This window comes from Solenopsis invicta, chromosome 2 (assembly GCF_016802725.1).
Source record: "Solenopsis invicta isolate M01_SB chromosome 2, UNIL_Sinv_3.0, whole genome shotgun sequence".
In the NCBI taxonomy this organism is placed as follows: domain Eukaryota; kingdom Metazoa; phylum Arthropoda; class Insecta; order Hymenoptera; family Formicidae; genus Solenopsis; species Solenopsis invicta.
Genome location: NC_052665.1, coordinates 10,165,657 through 10,180,000, shown reverse-complemented (window position 1 = coordinate 10,180,000; position 14,344 = coordinate 10,165,657). Strand labels below are relative to the sequence as shown.

The window sequence follows — 14,344 nt, the reverse complement described above, 5'->3', positions numbered from 1 at the left end:
AACAACCAACAAAATCTTTGGGTACGAAATTTTAAATTAATGGACAGACATAAAAATTTGTGCTTCAAGTGTCTGTGTTAATGCTTTAATGAACTATCATACTATTTTGTCCCCTTCCCCCCCTTTTTTATATCTTAAACTAATATTTACTTCAATTTAAAAATTTTATGTGATTTATGTTTCATCATAAAATATCATTTGGCACATATTTAGTTCAAAAATTGCGGGACCCAAAACAGGCCCCCAAAATTTTTGCGATTACTCTTTGATTTTGTTAATTCTTAAATAGCAATTTATAATTGTTTTTAGAGATAAAATGATTATTTTATGTAATATTTTTTTATGAATGCTATTTGACTAATTTGATTTACAGTCGAAACTTTGGAATGTAATCTCTGTCGTAAGTAGAGGAATCTATTTTTTATCTATTTTTTTAAAGATATTTTTTATCTATTTAACGCTATATTTTACAGATCATTGCATGGTACAGTTTGTGAAACCGAATCTACTAGGTACGAAGAAAGAATTTTTAAACAGATTTGTACATCCGATAATGAACGGTCAGTTTGATGATTCTACCGCTTACGACGTTAAATTAATGAAGAAACGCGCGCATGTATTGCACAAAATGTTGGAGGGTAGTGTGCAAAGATTCGATTATTCCGTGCTTACGCCATTTCTACCGCCCAAACAAGAATATGTCATTTTTGTCAGACTGACGGATCCACAAATTAAAATGTATCAATATTACTTGGAAAATCTTGTCAGGTAAAAATCTCTTAAACATTTTTCATCTTTATCGTGCATTCTTTTTGTTTACATGATTTAAAATACAATTTATATCTAATTTTATTTTTTCATTATTATTTTACATTATATACAATATTTGATATGTGTGTGTGTGTGTGTGTGTGTGTGTGTGTGTGTGTGTGTGTGTGTGTGTGTGTGTGTGTGTGTGAGTGTGTGTATTATTTAAAAAAAAACCAGGTTATGAATATTGATGTGATTAATATCGAAGAAGATTTGAGTAAAAGAAGTGATTTACTTACTCAACAATTTACTTACAGCGTACAAATAACGCGTTCGATCATATGAAACTATCGTAGTGATCAAAAGAGCCCTTTTCGTTCGACAGTAAATCGCGTTTATCTCCACAATGGAAATTATTTAACATGAAAGATTAACGCCGGGAGTTACATCTCGATTTTCTTTATACGAATCATGAAACAAATTTTTTTTTATTTTGATCGATTTTGATCAAAACTGACGGTGAATATTTCGGAAACTAGAATTGACCGAATGGGCTCTTTCTTATGAGGGCACATATACACACGCACACACGCATACACACGCGCGCGCAGTGTGTCCCAGAAATGGGATATGAGTCGCATTGGAAACATGAAAGCAGTTAAGAGGAACAAAAAAGAAATATTTTGAAATATTTACTGTAATTATTGATTTAAAAAAATGAAACGTCTGAACCAATGTGATGCCACGATCCACTCGCACGGCACATTGTGCCGCGTCACTTTCTCAACATGTGTCGTCATCAACGTCATAGAGCGAAGCGTTACCGTACATTGGTATAGACATTTTGAGTTGATAATTATAATAAAAATTCCGAAATGGTATAAGATTTTTTTATTTCTTTTGAGCTCTTTTACATCAATGACGTCATATTCTATTTCTAGAACATCTTGTATATATATATTTTTTATTTATCTATTTATGTATCTATTTTATTAGAATTTTGTAAGATATTTTCTTAAAGACCTTTGTTATACTCTCATTTTGCTTAAATGATTTAAGAGGATCCCGAAATCGTTCTGCTTTACTGACAGAACATAATTTTTTCCAGCACACTATTTTTCTAATTATCTTTATAGATTTTAAAGTCTTGTTTTACTATTAATATATAGGTACTAATATAGTCCAAACTCACTAATTTTATATTGAAAATGAAAAAAAAATGAAAAAATTTAGATCTGTTTTACCATTCTTAATCTAATATGGCATCTACAGATATCAACATGTGTCCATATTTTCATATAAAAATTCTGCAGTGTATTTTTATAAAATAAAAATAGTTTGGAACGTGAGTTATACGAAAATACAATGTTGAGTTCTTAAAATTATGTGTATAACTAATATGTAAATATTTAATATAAAAGATTAATATGCTAGAAAATTTATACATATACATGTGTGCAATATTGATGTAGTAGTATGTAGTGATATATCTATATGTTACGGGCAAAGTCCGCAATTTGGCAGTGTCGACATTGCCCGCTGTGCGGACTTTGCCCGTAACATATAGATGTTTCGTAAATTGTACGCATGCATTGTAAATCGTATGTGTGCAAGTCGTTGTTCAGTCGATAAAACTCATGACTTTAGCATTCCCTTAAAATGCAATTTGTATTTAATATCTTTAGTTTTCATTGTTATTTTAGTGTTATTACGCAATGTGTTTAATTGTATACATTCAATTATTTGATTAAATAATTTAAATATTTTAAAATAATTATTTTGTTAATAAAAGCTATATAATATTTTCAATAAAAATTTTAAATTGTTTTGAAGATTTTTTTCTTGAGTTTTATTTTCTTAAATGGAATAATATATTTATTATATTGTAATTTTGCAAGGTATTTTATGTATTATATTCAATTACAATAAAAATTTATTTATTTTTACTTTCAAACAAATGTAATTCAAGACTCTCGAAATTCAAAACAAATAATTGAGAATAAGGCTACTGAGAGTCAGCGCGGATATAGGTGCGCAATCAAACAAATCAATTTTCTTACAATAATTTATTCATCTTGAGCAAATTAACAATTTCAAACGAACGTTTCGACTTGCTTTGGAGTCATCTTTAGCATATAGAAAAACTTACTTTTTTACTTACAAGTTAGATCGAATGTATTATTTTGTATGTTTTTTTCTTTACAGACGAGGTCAAGGAGGTCAAGGAGGAACTCTTTTCGCAGATTTTCAAGCATTACAAAGGATCTGGACGCACCCCCTGGTTCTACGTTTGAACGCGGAAAAAATAGAGAAGGCAAATGAGAAAAAAGATCTTACCAGCGATTCGGAAGGATCGTTGAAAGATTTTATTAATGATGACACCGATATAGACAGCAACAGTAGCGATTCTAGCAGTGATAGTGATGTTCAGGCGATCGATGAAAAAGATGTTCCAATACGAAGAACGAGAAATAATCCTGGCGGTAAGTTTCTGTAATATGGAAACGATTTTATTTGTACTTTAATTGATATAAAAGAATAAATTAATAAAAATAAGACGAATAAAATACATACAGGATGATTCAGAACAACCCAGGTGTTTTTGTAAAGATGCATTTTTCACTTGGTTTGAAGACGATTTTTTCTGTACGAAAATTTTATCCGAGACTTAGTCCATATTACCACCACTGTTCTTCCTCGAACCATTATGCAGTGTCGTCACATTTTATAAATCGCATTCTAAGCAATAAATATTTAAACAATAATAAGTTACAAACAATAATAATATCGGACTGAAATTAAAACACGAGACTAGAAGGCACATGTTAATCACAGCAGTTCTTAGTACTGAATAATAATTTTTAATTTTTACAATTTCCAATTCAAACTACGCGTCGCATATTCGTCGAAAATTGTAAAAATTAAAAATTATTTGGTACCAAGAACCGTTGTGCCTGACATAGGCCTTGTAATTTCGTATAATAAATATTTCTTAACTTTGAGTCTAGAATCTATTAAGCAACATTTGATGAACGGAGCGTTAAGTTTCAATATAAAATATTGATTACTTACAAAATTATTGAATACAATATAAATAGGTGTCTCATATTACCACTTTCTTCTCTAACAGTATTTTGTTTTTTGGTCTATATCTAAAAGCAAAACAAGTGACAATATCTAAAAGCAAGACAAGTGACAATATCATGAACGATCATCGATTCTTACACATTAATGAATTTATTATAAAACTGAAAGTATTATATCTAGTATTTTATTAAGAAAATAAAACTTATTAAAAATATAAAAAAATAATTTTAAATTTTTGTTTAAATCATTATATAGAAACAAAATAATTATCTAAAAGGATTTAAAGAAGAATTAAATATACATACACACTTAAATCAAACATATTAAAAACAAAGATATTATAAGTTAAATTAGCAGTGTATATAAAATTAACAACAAATCTCTTTACTGCAACAATATGAAGGAAAAAAAAGACTTTAGATGACCAGTAAAAGAGTATCAAATTATAATAGATAATTGTAGACTTTATTATTAAATTACTAGAGAAACTGAACAATTTTGATATATAGAGTTTTCTTTAGTCTCGCCAATTAATTAATAAATACTTATTAGAATAAGTTACATGATGTGTTAAATTAAATTAACTTTTTAGAAGAGGAGCCAGAGGAAGAGATTAAAGAAGAGCCTCCTGCAGAAGCAGAATGGTGGTCGCAATTTGTGCAGCCCGAACATTTTGAGGACATGAGAATATCCGCTAAACTATTACTTCTCTTTGGAATTCTAAAGGAGTGCGAGCAGATCGGTGATAAAGTGTACATATTTCTTTATTAATTTTTTGATAATAATCCTCACATCATTATTATTTATTATTGTTTCACTTATTATATTTAACAGGCTCGTATTCTCGCAATCGTTGTATTCTCTCACTTTAATCGAGGAATTTCTAAGGAGAATAGACAACCAGACTCAGGACGGCGCACCTTGCGATACCTTGGATAATCACACCGGAAGTTGGTCCTTGGGGCTCGATTACTTTCGCCTGGACGGCTCGACCTCGCCTGAAAATCGAAATATATGGTGTAACATATTTAACAAGCCCACCAACACGAGAGCAAGACTATTCCTTATATCCACACGCGCCGGTGGACTGGGAATAAACTTAACCGCAGCGAATAGAGTGATCATATTCGATGCCAGTTGGAATCCCTCTCATGACGTACAAAGCATATTTCGGATATACAGGTACTTTTTTGGCGCTTTTCATTGTCTAATCTCTTCTTATTGTTTATTTCGAATTGAATTATTTCCAGAGTTGGATAGTAAAATTTGAAAAGTTAAAAAGTTAAAAGTTAAATATTAAACGTATAAATGAAGCAGTCGTCAACCATCAAACAAATATTTGGTTGGATAAAATGAATAGATTAATAAATTTATTTAAAAGCTTTTGTTACTAAAAAAAACAACAAATGAATGAATGTTTTGACTTCACTCAGTCTTTATTGTATTAGATTTAAGCGCGATAAACGATAAGATTTATATAAATGTCAAAGTTTGCTTACCCAAAAAACCCATTTTCAAAACTATCTTACAAGAAGTTATTACAATAGGTCTACATTGTCGATCTCACATGCAAACTTTTCCTTAATAAATTAAATTTCTATTGCAATATAATCGGCTTTTTATATTATTTACAGGAAATTTATTTGAACTAGACAAAACAAGCGCATGCTATGCGCACGCTACGGAGCTTTTAATATTACATAATTTCATACAAATTCCAAATTTAACGTTACACTATTAACTCCTCAATACACGTATTTAAAATATGCGATCTTCGCGATGACAATCGCTCACGAAGTTGCGGCGTGAGAACCAATCACGGAAAAGCGACGACAATAACTTTGATATATTTGGTATATTGTTTTCATGCCTTTTTTGACAGGATAATTTCTATCTGTTTGATAATTATGTAGAGATAGGGATCACGCTCCGATAACTTTGACTTTTATTTGTCACGTTGTCAAGGTCTGAGAGACAACAAAAGAGAGTTCAACAAGATTTAGCCGTCGCTTGTTGTTCTGTAAAAAGTTATAATCATAAAAAATTATAAAAATTAATTTTATAATTTCAAAATCTTCTAACATCAGAACATTCTTTGTTTATTTGTCCTTTTAATATTTTTGAAAAGTTGAAAATTCATGTAGAACAGAATAATTGTAGACCTCGTTTTGCTCTGTAAGCAGGAGAGGTGTGGAGTATAGTTGTATTGTTTTATATGGGTTTATAACTTTCTATGTGGAAACCTGGTCAATTGGAACGTGATCAATCGCGCAAGAGGATAACTATTTAATGTCATTATGCGACAGTGCTTCCGAAATCATGAAATTTTTACGAAATCTTCATGTAATTATTTTGCAATTAGATGTCATCATGAAGTGAAATGAAAACACCAGAAATCATATGAAATTATTAGAAATTATGTGTAATCAGTAGAAATTATTTTGGATTTGTTTTTTTGACGCTTTTTTTAGAAAAATTTTTTTCTAACCATAATGAATTCTAATAAAGTCTTGAAGTCAGTAATTAGGTGTTCAGGTGTACATATACCTATGTTACATATACCTAAGTAGTTACTTCTCAATTTTAATTTACTTGAAAGAAATTAGCAATCAATAATGATATTTCTAGTCAAATAAAATCTATTTTAATTAGAAATTTGATAATTTTTAGAAATTTGATAATTATATATGCAATCACGAAAAATTATTGTATAATTAGATGGAATCATTTGTAATCAGATGAAGTTATTTGCAATCAGATAAAATCATATGAAATTAAATGAAGTCGTGTAATCTATGGGACAACATTTTAGCTAGTGATTATCCCTTCGCAATCGCGATAAAAATATAGTTAGGTTATATCTTTCAGGTTTCAGATTTAATTTGTATAATTATCTGTGATTACTTTTTAACGAATAACGTGCGATGGTTAAAACCTCCTGAAGATCTTTTAAGATCTTGGCCTTGACAGAGTCAAAGCCATCAAATCGCCAAATGTCAAGGTCAAGGTCAGTGGAGAGTGCACCCTATTTTTGCATAATTACCGCCTTTTTTATGAAGAGCAAAACAGAGTGATGAATATCAAAAGTACTTAATCATAACAAAAACATTAAGTTTCCATTGTTGTAAAAGTGTTAAATAGGAATTAAAAATGGACTGAACTGAAGTCCAAATTGTTAATTATGGCAGTTAAAACTCAGTGCATACAAAAATTAAGATTCTTAAGTGTATGGAAGTATTATTAACTTATATAATTGCAAAAACGCCGAATATGAGTTGTAATAAACCGTAATATATCGAAATTGTAATGTCGAAGTTTGACATATTCCGATCTGTTTATTTTATTCAACTAAATATTTGTTTGCTAGTAATAATCTTTATTATTTAGATAACTTTCAATTGCTGCCATATTTTTTCAATTAAAGTATTAAATTAAAAAGTATGAGAATGTTATGTATCAAAAGTGTTTTAATTTTTGGTACAATTTGGGAACAAGTATATTAAAAGGGTTAGCGTGAATGGGCCTTACTTTTTAAGAAAATTGCAATTAAAGTTTAACATTTGGATGTTTGTACGTTAAGTATTAGAATCTTGAATTACGATCTAAGAGAGCGTCGTGGCTGAGAAGGCTAAGTGCTTGCGTTGTATTTTTCCTTTTGTGGCGGACCGGGTTTGAATCTTCGCAGTATCAAATTTTTTTTGTACTTTTTTTAAATCTTTTGCTATTATATTTTACAATTACATTATCTTTATTATTTTTTTAATTAATTAATAATAATGCACTTACATATAATAATAAAATTAAGTTACTTTTTATTAATAAATAATTTATTAAATACTTTTATTAATTTTTTATTAATAAAAAGGTGCTTAATTTTATTAGTATATGTAAGTACATTATTATTGATTAATTAAAAAAATGCTACAGATAATGCAATTGTAAAATATAATAGCAAAAGGTTAAAAAAAATTTTTTTTCAATTTGATGCTGTGGAGTTTTGAACCCGGTCTGCCACGGAGAGAAAAATGTAACACTAGCACTTAACCTTTTCAGCCACCACGATCTCTTGGATAGTGGTTCAAGATTCCAGTACTTAACGTACAAACGTTAAACTTTAATTGAAATTTTCTTAAAAAGTAAGGCCCATTCACGTTAACCTTTTCACACTTTTAATATACTTGTTTCTCTTTTTCGAATGAGCTATGATTCATCTCATTTGACATTTTACAGTTCTTGCCCACTCCTTGTGATTTGAAAAGTCCTGTATCACTTTGCGATTCTCGCAATAGTTAACGAGTTATAAATTAATAAAAATTCCGAATTAGTTCCGCTCACTGCCAAATCCAAGCGTGCAATCGAGATTGCTAAGCGCGCAAGGCGGTGTGTTTACTGCTTGCTGCAGGGAGCGGTAATGGCTACGCAGAAACGACACGTAACGCTAGGACCCCGCTCTGGGGCAAGCAGTAAACACACCGCCCTGCGCGCGTGGCAATCTTGATCGATTTGGATTTGGGCGGGATTAAATCGAAATTTTTATTAATTTATAACTCGTTAACTATTGTGAGGATCGCAAAATGGTGCAGGACTTTTCGACTCAGTTTGGTCCATTCTACCTGCATACGAGAGATTTATCATTAATTGCCAGACACTCTGTATCTATCTATCTATCTATATATATATATATATATACACATATATACACACAATATATAGGGGAGACCGGGGCAATCGTTAGACGGGGTAATTTGATAATTGGAAATATCTTTTTATGGGTACATATTAAAAATTTACTTTAAACACTGTAAACACGTCCTAATGTAACGATGTTGCTAAAAAAGTTTTTGTTGGTAACGGCGTCATATTAAAATATTCGTAGTAGTAAAAAATGTGTTTTGCGACAGTCGAAGTAATTTTTGATAGTCAACGTTTTTTCGAAATTTAAATAAGATAATAAGGTTTTTTTTGAAAACTTTGAATGTATCGTGTCCAGTTGAATGTATTTGAAAAATTTCGTGTTTACATTTTGCTGTGTGATGTCTATTTTTGTCGATCATACGCAATAATGCGCGCAGTTGATGTTGGGGCTATTCGTAATACCAAGCACCGGGGCGATTCGTTAATACTGATTGCAGCGCTTAACCTAAGTTGGGTAACCCTAACCCTGTGTTACGAACATCTGCGCTACGCAGAGTTGAGGTAAAGTTCTTTATTGATTTAGTTCAAACTTGATAATATTGTGTATTTTAGTACATAGAACATGAATATGAATATAAAATCGTCGCTCTTAAGCAGGTAAAAAGTTATAAAGCGTTAAAAATTGACACTTGTAAGGTTAGGAAATCTGTCACACCGATGGCATAAAAAGACATGCGAACGTGTATGTTTGCATTTGTTTATTGTATACCTATATCCATTTTTAAATAAAAGAAAGTCTTAGCAACAGCTTTTTTACAATCTTTCAACTTGAAACACAAATTTCGGGATATTCCCGGACTAATTACGAATTAGCTCGGGCTTGGAGCTGTTTGTAATTTTTGGCATTGGTCGACATTTTTACATGTACTTTAAAGCAAGTACACTTTTATGTTCTATCTATACCGGCATTGTGAAAGGGAAGGTTCAACCTTTTAAACCGTCTCTCTCTCTTCCCCTCCCTTTTTTTTATAGGACTCAGACACAAAAGAAAAAAAGGTCTAACGAATAGTCTCGGTCTCCCTTATATATTTAAAGAACTTAATGCATCTGAAAATGTAAGCACCATCATTTTATAAATAGAAGTAAAGCAGAACTGCACATTGGACGTACAAGGAAACGTAGTATTTTTATATTTACAAAAACAATTATGATAAATACATAGTAATTTAAGTAACATTTAAAATAAGCATAAAATTAGTATAAAAATGTGATAATTTACTTTCATAATTTTATTGAGATGGCAATAAATGAGTCTCATTATGCATGAATATACGTGTGGCAGTAATCCGTATTTAGGATTTTAACTGGTAGTAATAGGTTCAATAGGATATATTTTCTTTTCTTTTATTAAATTTAAATAATTAATTTTTGAGCTTGTTGCTTTTATTTTGTATATATTAAAGTTATTATTTGAATAACGATAAAAAAGAATGTTTATTATATTTTAAATATTATAAAATAAGCATGTCGACTGTTACTATGTATTATACTTAAAGCGGCAGTAATTGGGACAGTTATCCCAACTATATGATTAGTTTGTTTTGCTTAAATTAAATTCGATTATATGTTTAATATTTTTAAATAGTAAAGTTAAAAAGTTAATAACTGTTGACAGTTAATTTCGAATGGGTTGATTTTTAAATTTCTATTAGTTATTTTTAAAACACATAAACTTTAATCTATTAATTTTTTTTTAAAGTTGTATAAAAATTTACCTATGCAAAAGTAAAAAAGTATAAAATTGCATACTTATCTATATAAAATAATATTTTTTATTATTTCATATTAACTTAATTATATATTAACTAAATTACAAATAATTATTGAATTATTAAATTTATTTAATGTATTCCATATTGTAATTGTTTTGTTATTTAAACAATTTAGAGTAATCTAAATGTTTCAAAATTCTGACATAATTTAATATAAACAGTGTTTCTTAATATTAATTTTAATTTAACTTTTAAGCTAATTTAACATTAATTTAAGTTAAACTAATGCGACACTATTGTGACTTTTAACTGAGTTGGTTTTTTGATCATGCCAGTTTAAACTAATTTTATAATATTATGAATTTTAATTTAGTTAATAAATGTATTAATTTATCCAATCTTGATTATTTTTAATTTGTCAATACAACTGATCATCAGATTCGGGCAGAAGAAGCCGTGTTATGTATATCGATTTCTCGCGGCGAAAACAATGGAAGAAAAAATCTACAATCGCCAAGTTACGAAGCTTTCACTTTCGTGCCGCGTTGTAGACGAGCAACAGATCGAACGACACTACAGTAATCACAATCTAAACGAGTTATACATGTTTGAAGGATATGACGATAAGGAAAAATCCACATTGAATTTACCAAAAGATAGATTACTAGCGGAGATATTCCTGAAATTCAAGGATAATGTAGAAAATTATCACGAACACGATTCTCTATTGGAGAACAAGGTGAAGCATTTTTTTTCTTTGTGTGTAGAATCCATACAATAGTGAAATTTTTCAGAGATATTTCAAAAATATTTCAACTAAAACTTGCAACTTTTTATAAAAATTGCAAAATATGTCTGCATTGCTGAGACAGCTTAGAAATAGCAAAATGTCCGTGCATTTGAAATTTTGTAGAAAAGTTACTGAAAGATTATTGAAAAAATCTACAACCCTCCTGAAATATTGTCAAAAAGTTCCTTAACTGTATGAAACATTGCTAATCGTAATTCTCTTAATATAATAAATTTAAATATTATTTCTAAAATTTTTTAAGTTTTTATCTCTTAATATGTAACGCGGGTACTTTGGCGGAATCGGGATTGGTCGGGCCGGATGAGCTCGCCGGATGCTAGGATCGTAAAATAAATTGGCGTGATTATAACAAAAACATGACAGATATATTATTGTATTACTGAGAAATATGTTGACTTATATCGAACGGATTAGAGTACGGGATCGATAAAGAATGTAAATGATGTTATACAATATAGACGCTACGAGAATATAATTGATTTATTGTGGATATACGTGAGAATTTAAGCTATATTTAAGATTCTGTAAACTGAGATTCGAGGCGTGTGCGCACGTTCCGCGAGGACGAGGAGCTACTCTAAGTCGACAATGATACAAAAGAATAAGAGTATGTCGCGAACACGCGTTACACGGTTGTTGCCGTTTCCGCGGCAATATAATAAACGGCGGCTGGATGGGCCAGTAGACACAAAACGCGGCTGTCGAGCAACGGTGTGAGCGGACACGAGCCGACATATGGTAGCGCGAGCGGTGCCGGGTCAATGAACGAGTATGTTATGACATTTTGCAGAACTCTTCCAGAATTGTTGCACGTAAAATTTGATAAGTTGAAATCTTTTTGAAAACTTTTCGTAATAATCGTTGTATGGTAAGTACATTTGTTTATATTCCATATGACGAAATATCTATATTTTAACAGGCTGAGGAGGAATTAGATGAAGAGGAACGTAAACAGGCCTGGTTGGAATATGAAGAAGAAAAAAAAGGAAAATCATTAATAAATTCAACCAATATGGCTTATCAGAATAATATGCTTTTGCAGCAGTATAATATGATGATTAATTCCGTACAGTCTAGCATGGTGCCTCAAAATATGTTAGAGTATGACGATCTCCAACAGCTGATTCGTAAGGATGTAAGCACTTAATATTATTATATAAAAATACATATGTACACGTACTCGCGCGCGCGCGCGCACACACGCACACGCACAAGGTGTTGGGTGGGACAAAATTGAAGGAATGATTTTAGAATGTAAAGATGAAGATTAAGAATAACGTGATCGCAATCAAGACTTGGTCTTTTTATTTTATAAATGTTTAAATATTTACGTAAAATGCAGTTTTAAAAGAAATCTGTAAAGGATTGTGGAGGTTGTCATTCAAGAAAAAAATTGACCTTGATATGACTTTGGAACTATCTCTTGAGGTCAATTTTCTGCTCACAAAATTACACAACTTTTATTTGAAACCTTCTTTGCAAAAGATATTTTTTTAGTTCTTTGCGATTCTCATGTTACGTAAAAGAAAATTAAATATTTACATACTTAATGTACCTTTTACGTAAACCTTTAAACATTTATAATTAAAGAAAAAAGCCTTAATTGCAATTGTGTTATTTTAGATTTTCATCGTAATTTATCATCTAAAATAATTCTTTCAATTTTGCTTCCTGAGAGTTTATTTATCTAATTTTATTTTGTAACATTTTCTTGCACACCGTTTACTGCGCATGACTAATATTTATTGCTCTATATTTTTTGTTTATATTGACTTTTTTTGCGTATCTTGATGTTATATTTAATTTTGGAGAACTTTCAGTATCCTAATGCGACGCCGGAGCAACAAAAACTGATGACGAATCGAGCATTACTGGAAATGTACAATTATTGGGAGAAGCAAGCTACACTTTTTCATAAGCAACCAATGCGAAATCAAGTTATATCGGTAATACTCTTTGTCTATTAGTAGCATTATATATTTAACGGGGTTGAATAGTAATTGATAAAACAAAGTTAAAAAATAAAAATAACTTTTAATAAACTCGTAAAGGAAACATGAAGTTATGGGGAGAATTTTGTTGCGCTTTTTATAGATTATTCTTGAGCGAAAAAAAACTTTACGTTTCTGACCGTTTTAATCATTGGCCCATAATTTCGAAGAAATCGATTTTTTTTAATGAATTTAATTCGATAAGTGAACAAGACGCTTGATACATTTGACCGTCACTATTGAATAATAGCAGCGATGGTATAATTGACTTTGTCCGCAGTAGTTTGCATATTAGAATCACGTCTCGTGAAAAACTTTTTTAAATTATATTTGTATATTTTTTGTAAATTAAATTAAAAAAATGTTTAAATAATTATTGTAATAATTTGAAAAACTTTATAAAAAATATTAATACAAAGAAGGCTGTTTAGAATAGGCCATTTTTTGCTCTAATGTGACACCTAAATTATTTATTGGAAACTATTTGTGGGATCCTCTAATAGCCGAAAATAAAATTTCTTCAAAATCCGAGAATTCTCAAATAATATTTTCTTACAAAATTTGAGTGAATATTCTAATGTATGTATATAAAATGTACTGTACATAATTTTTATAACACATAATATTTCACAGAATTATCAACCAATGCCGCAAGCTCCGACTTTTCAACCGAGGCCACCAGTCCCGACCAACAGCAACGTACACGTAAATGTAAATATTTGCTCATACCGAGATGTATATTTTTTAAAATCTTTATTATTTTCATATTTTTTGTAGCAACCAGTCTCGCAGTTGAACCAACTGCTTTCCGGACAATCGGCGAATTATGTAAACGCTAATAAACCTGCACAGTCGAGTGGTATACAGATGGGAGGAGATTTACTTCCAAATATATATACATATCGAAATGCTCCATCGACTAATAGCGGAAATACGAACCAAGAAGTAATAGAGGTATGATATACGCGCTGTTTTACTTGAATGATTGTATAGCTAATAATATAAATAACGAATAATGTGAATAATGAATAATACAAATAACAAATAATGCGAATAACGAATAAAATTTTATTTAAATAATTATCTAAATAAAAATTATTTGGATAATGTGCCCAACTCTGTTTTCTGCATTAATGATTTAAGATTTTTTTTTCATTTAATAGCTCTATCGTAATAATATCCACTACCATTATCATAATATATTTCCATATTTTTCAAAAAAGAAATGAAAAAAAAACTGGCGATTTTTACCTCAATTTTGTTTTCCATAAAATTAAGAACACTACTATCTTATTATC

General features: G+C 30.0%; 1 protein-coding gene across 5 annotated transcripts in view; it reads left to right on the top strand.

The window, feature by feature from the left end:
- LOC105193767 (transcriptional regulator ATRX) overlaps positions 1–14,344 on the top strand; it is a 37,774-nt gene that overhangs the window by 21,860 nt on the left and 1,570 nt on the right. For 4 of the 5 annotated variants that reach the window (XM_039457343.1, XM_039457337.1, XM_039457347.1 and 1 more), the window contains 9 exons: positions 474–768; positions 2,956–3,233; positions 4,430–4,589; positions 4,672–5,019; positions 10,683–10,983; positions 11,975–12,190; positions 12,876–13,001; positions 13,680–13,757; positions 13,824–14,000. In XM_039457343.1, the coding sequence (XP_039313277.1) occupies positions 474–768; positions 2,956–3,233; positions 4,430–4,589; positions 4,672–5,019; positions 10,683–10,983; positions 11,975–12,190; positions 12,876–13,001; positions 13,680–13,757; positions 13,824–14,000 (1,979 nt within the window). Of the gene's footprint in view, positions 1–473; positions 769–2,955; positions 3,234–4,429; positions 4,590–4,671; positions 5,020–5,471; positions 7,218–10,682; positions 10,984–11,974; positions 12,191–12,875; positions 13,002–13,679; positions 13,758–13,823; positions 14,001–14,344 lie in introns of those variants that run through there. The other variant, XM_039457349.1, reaches the window with a different exon arrangement.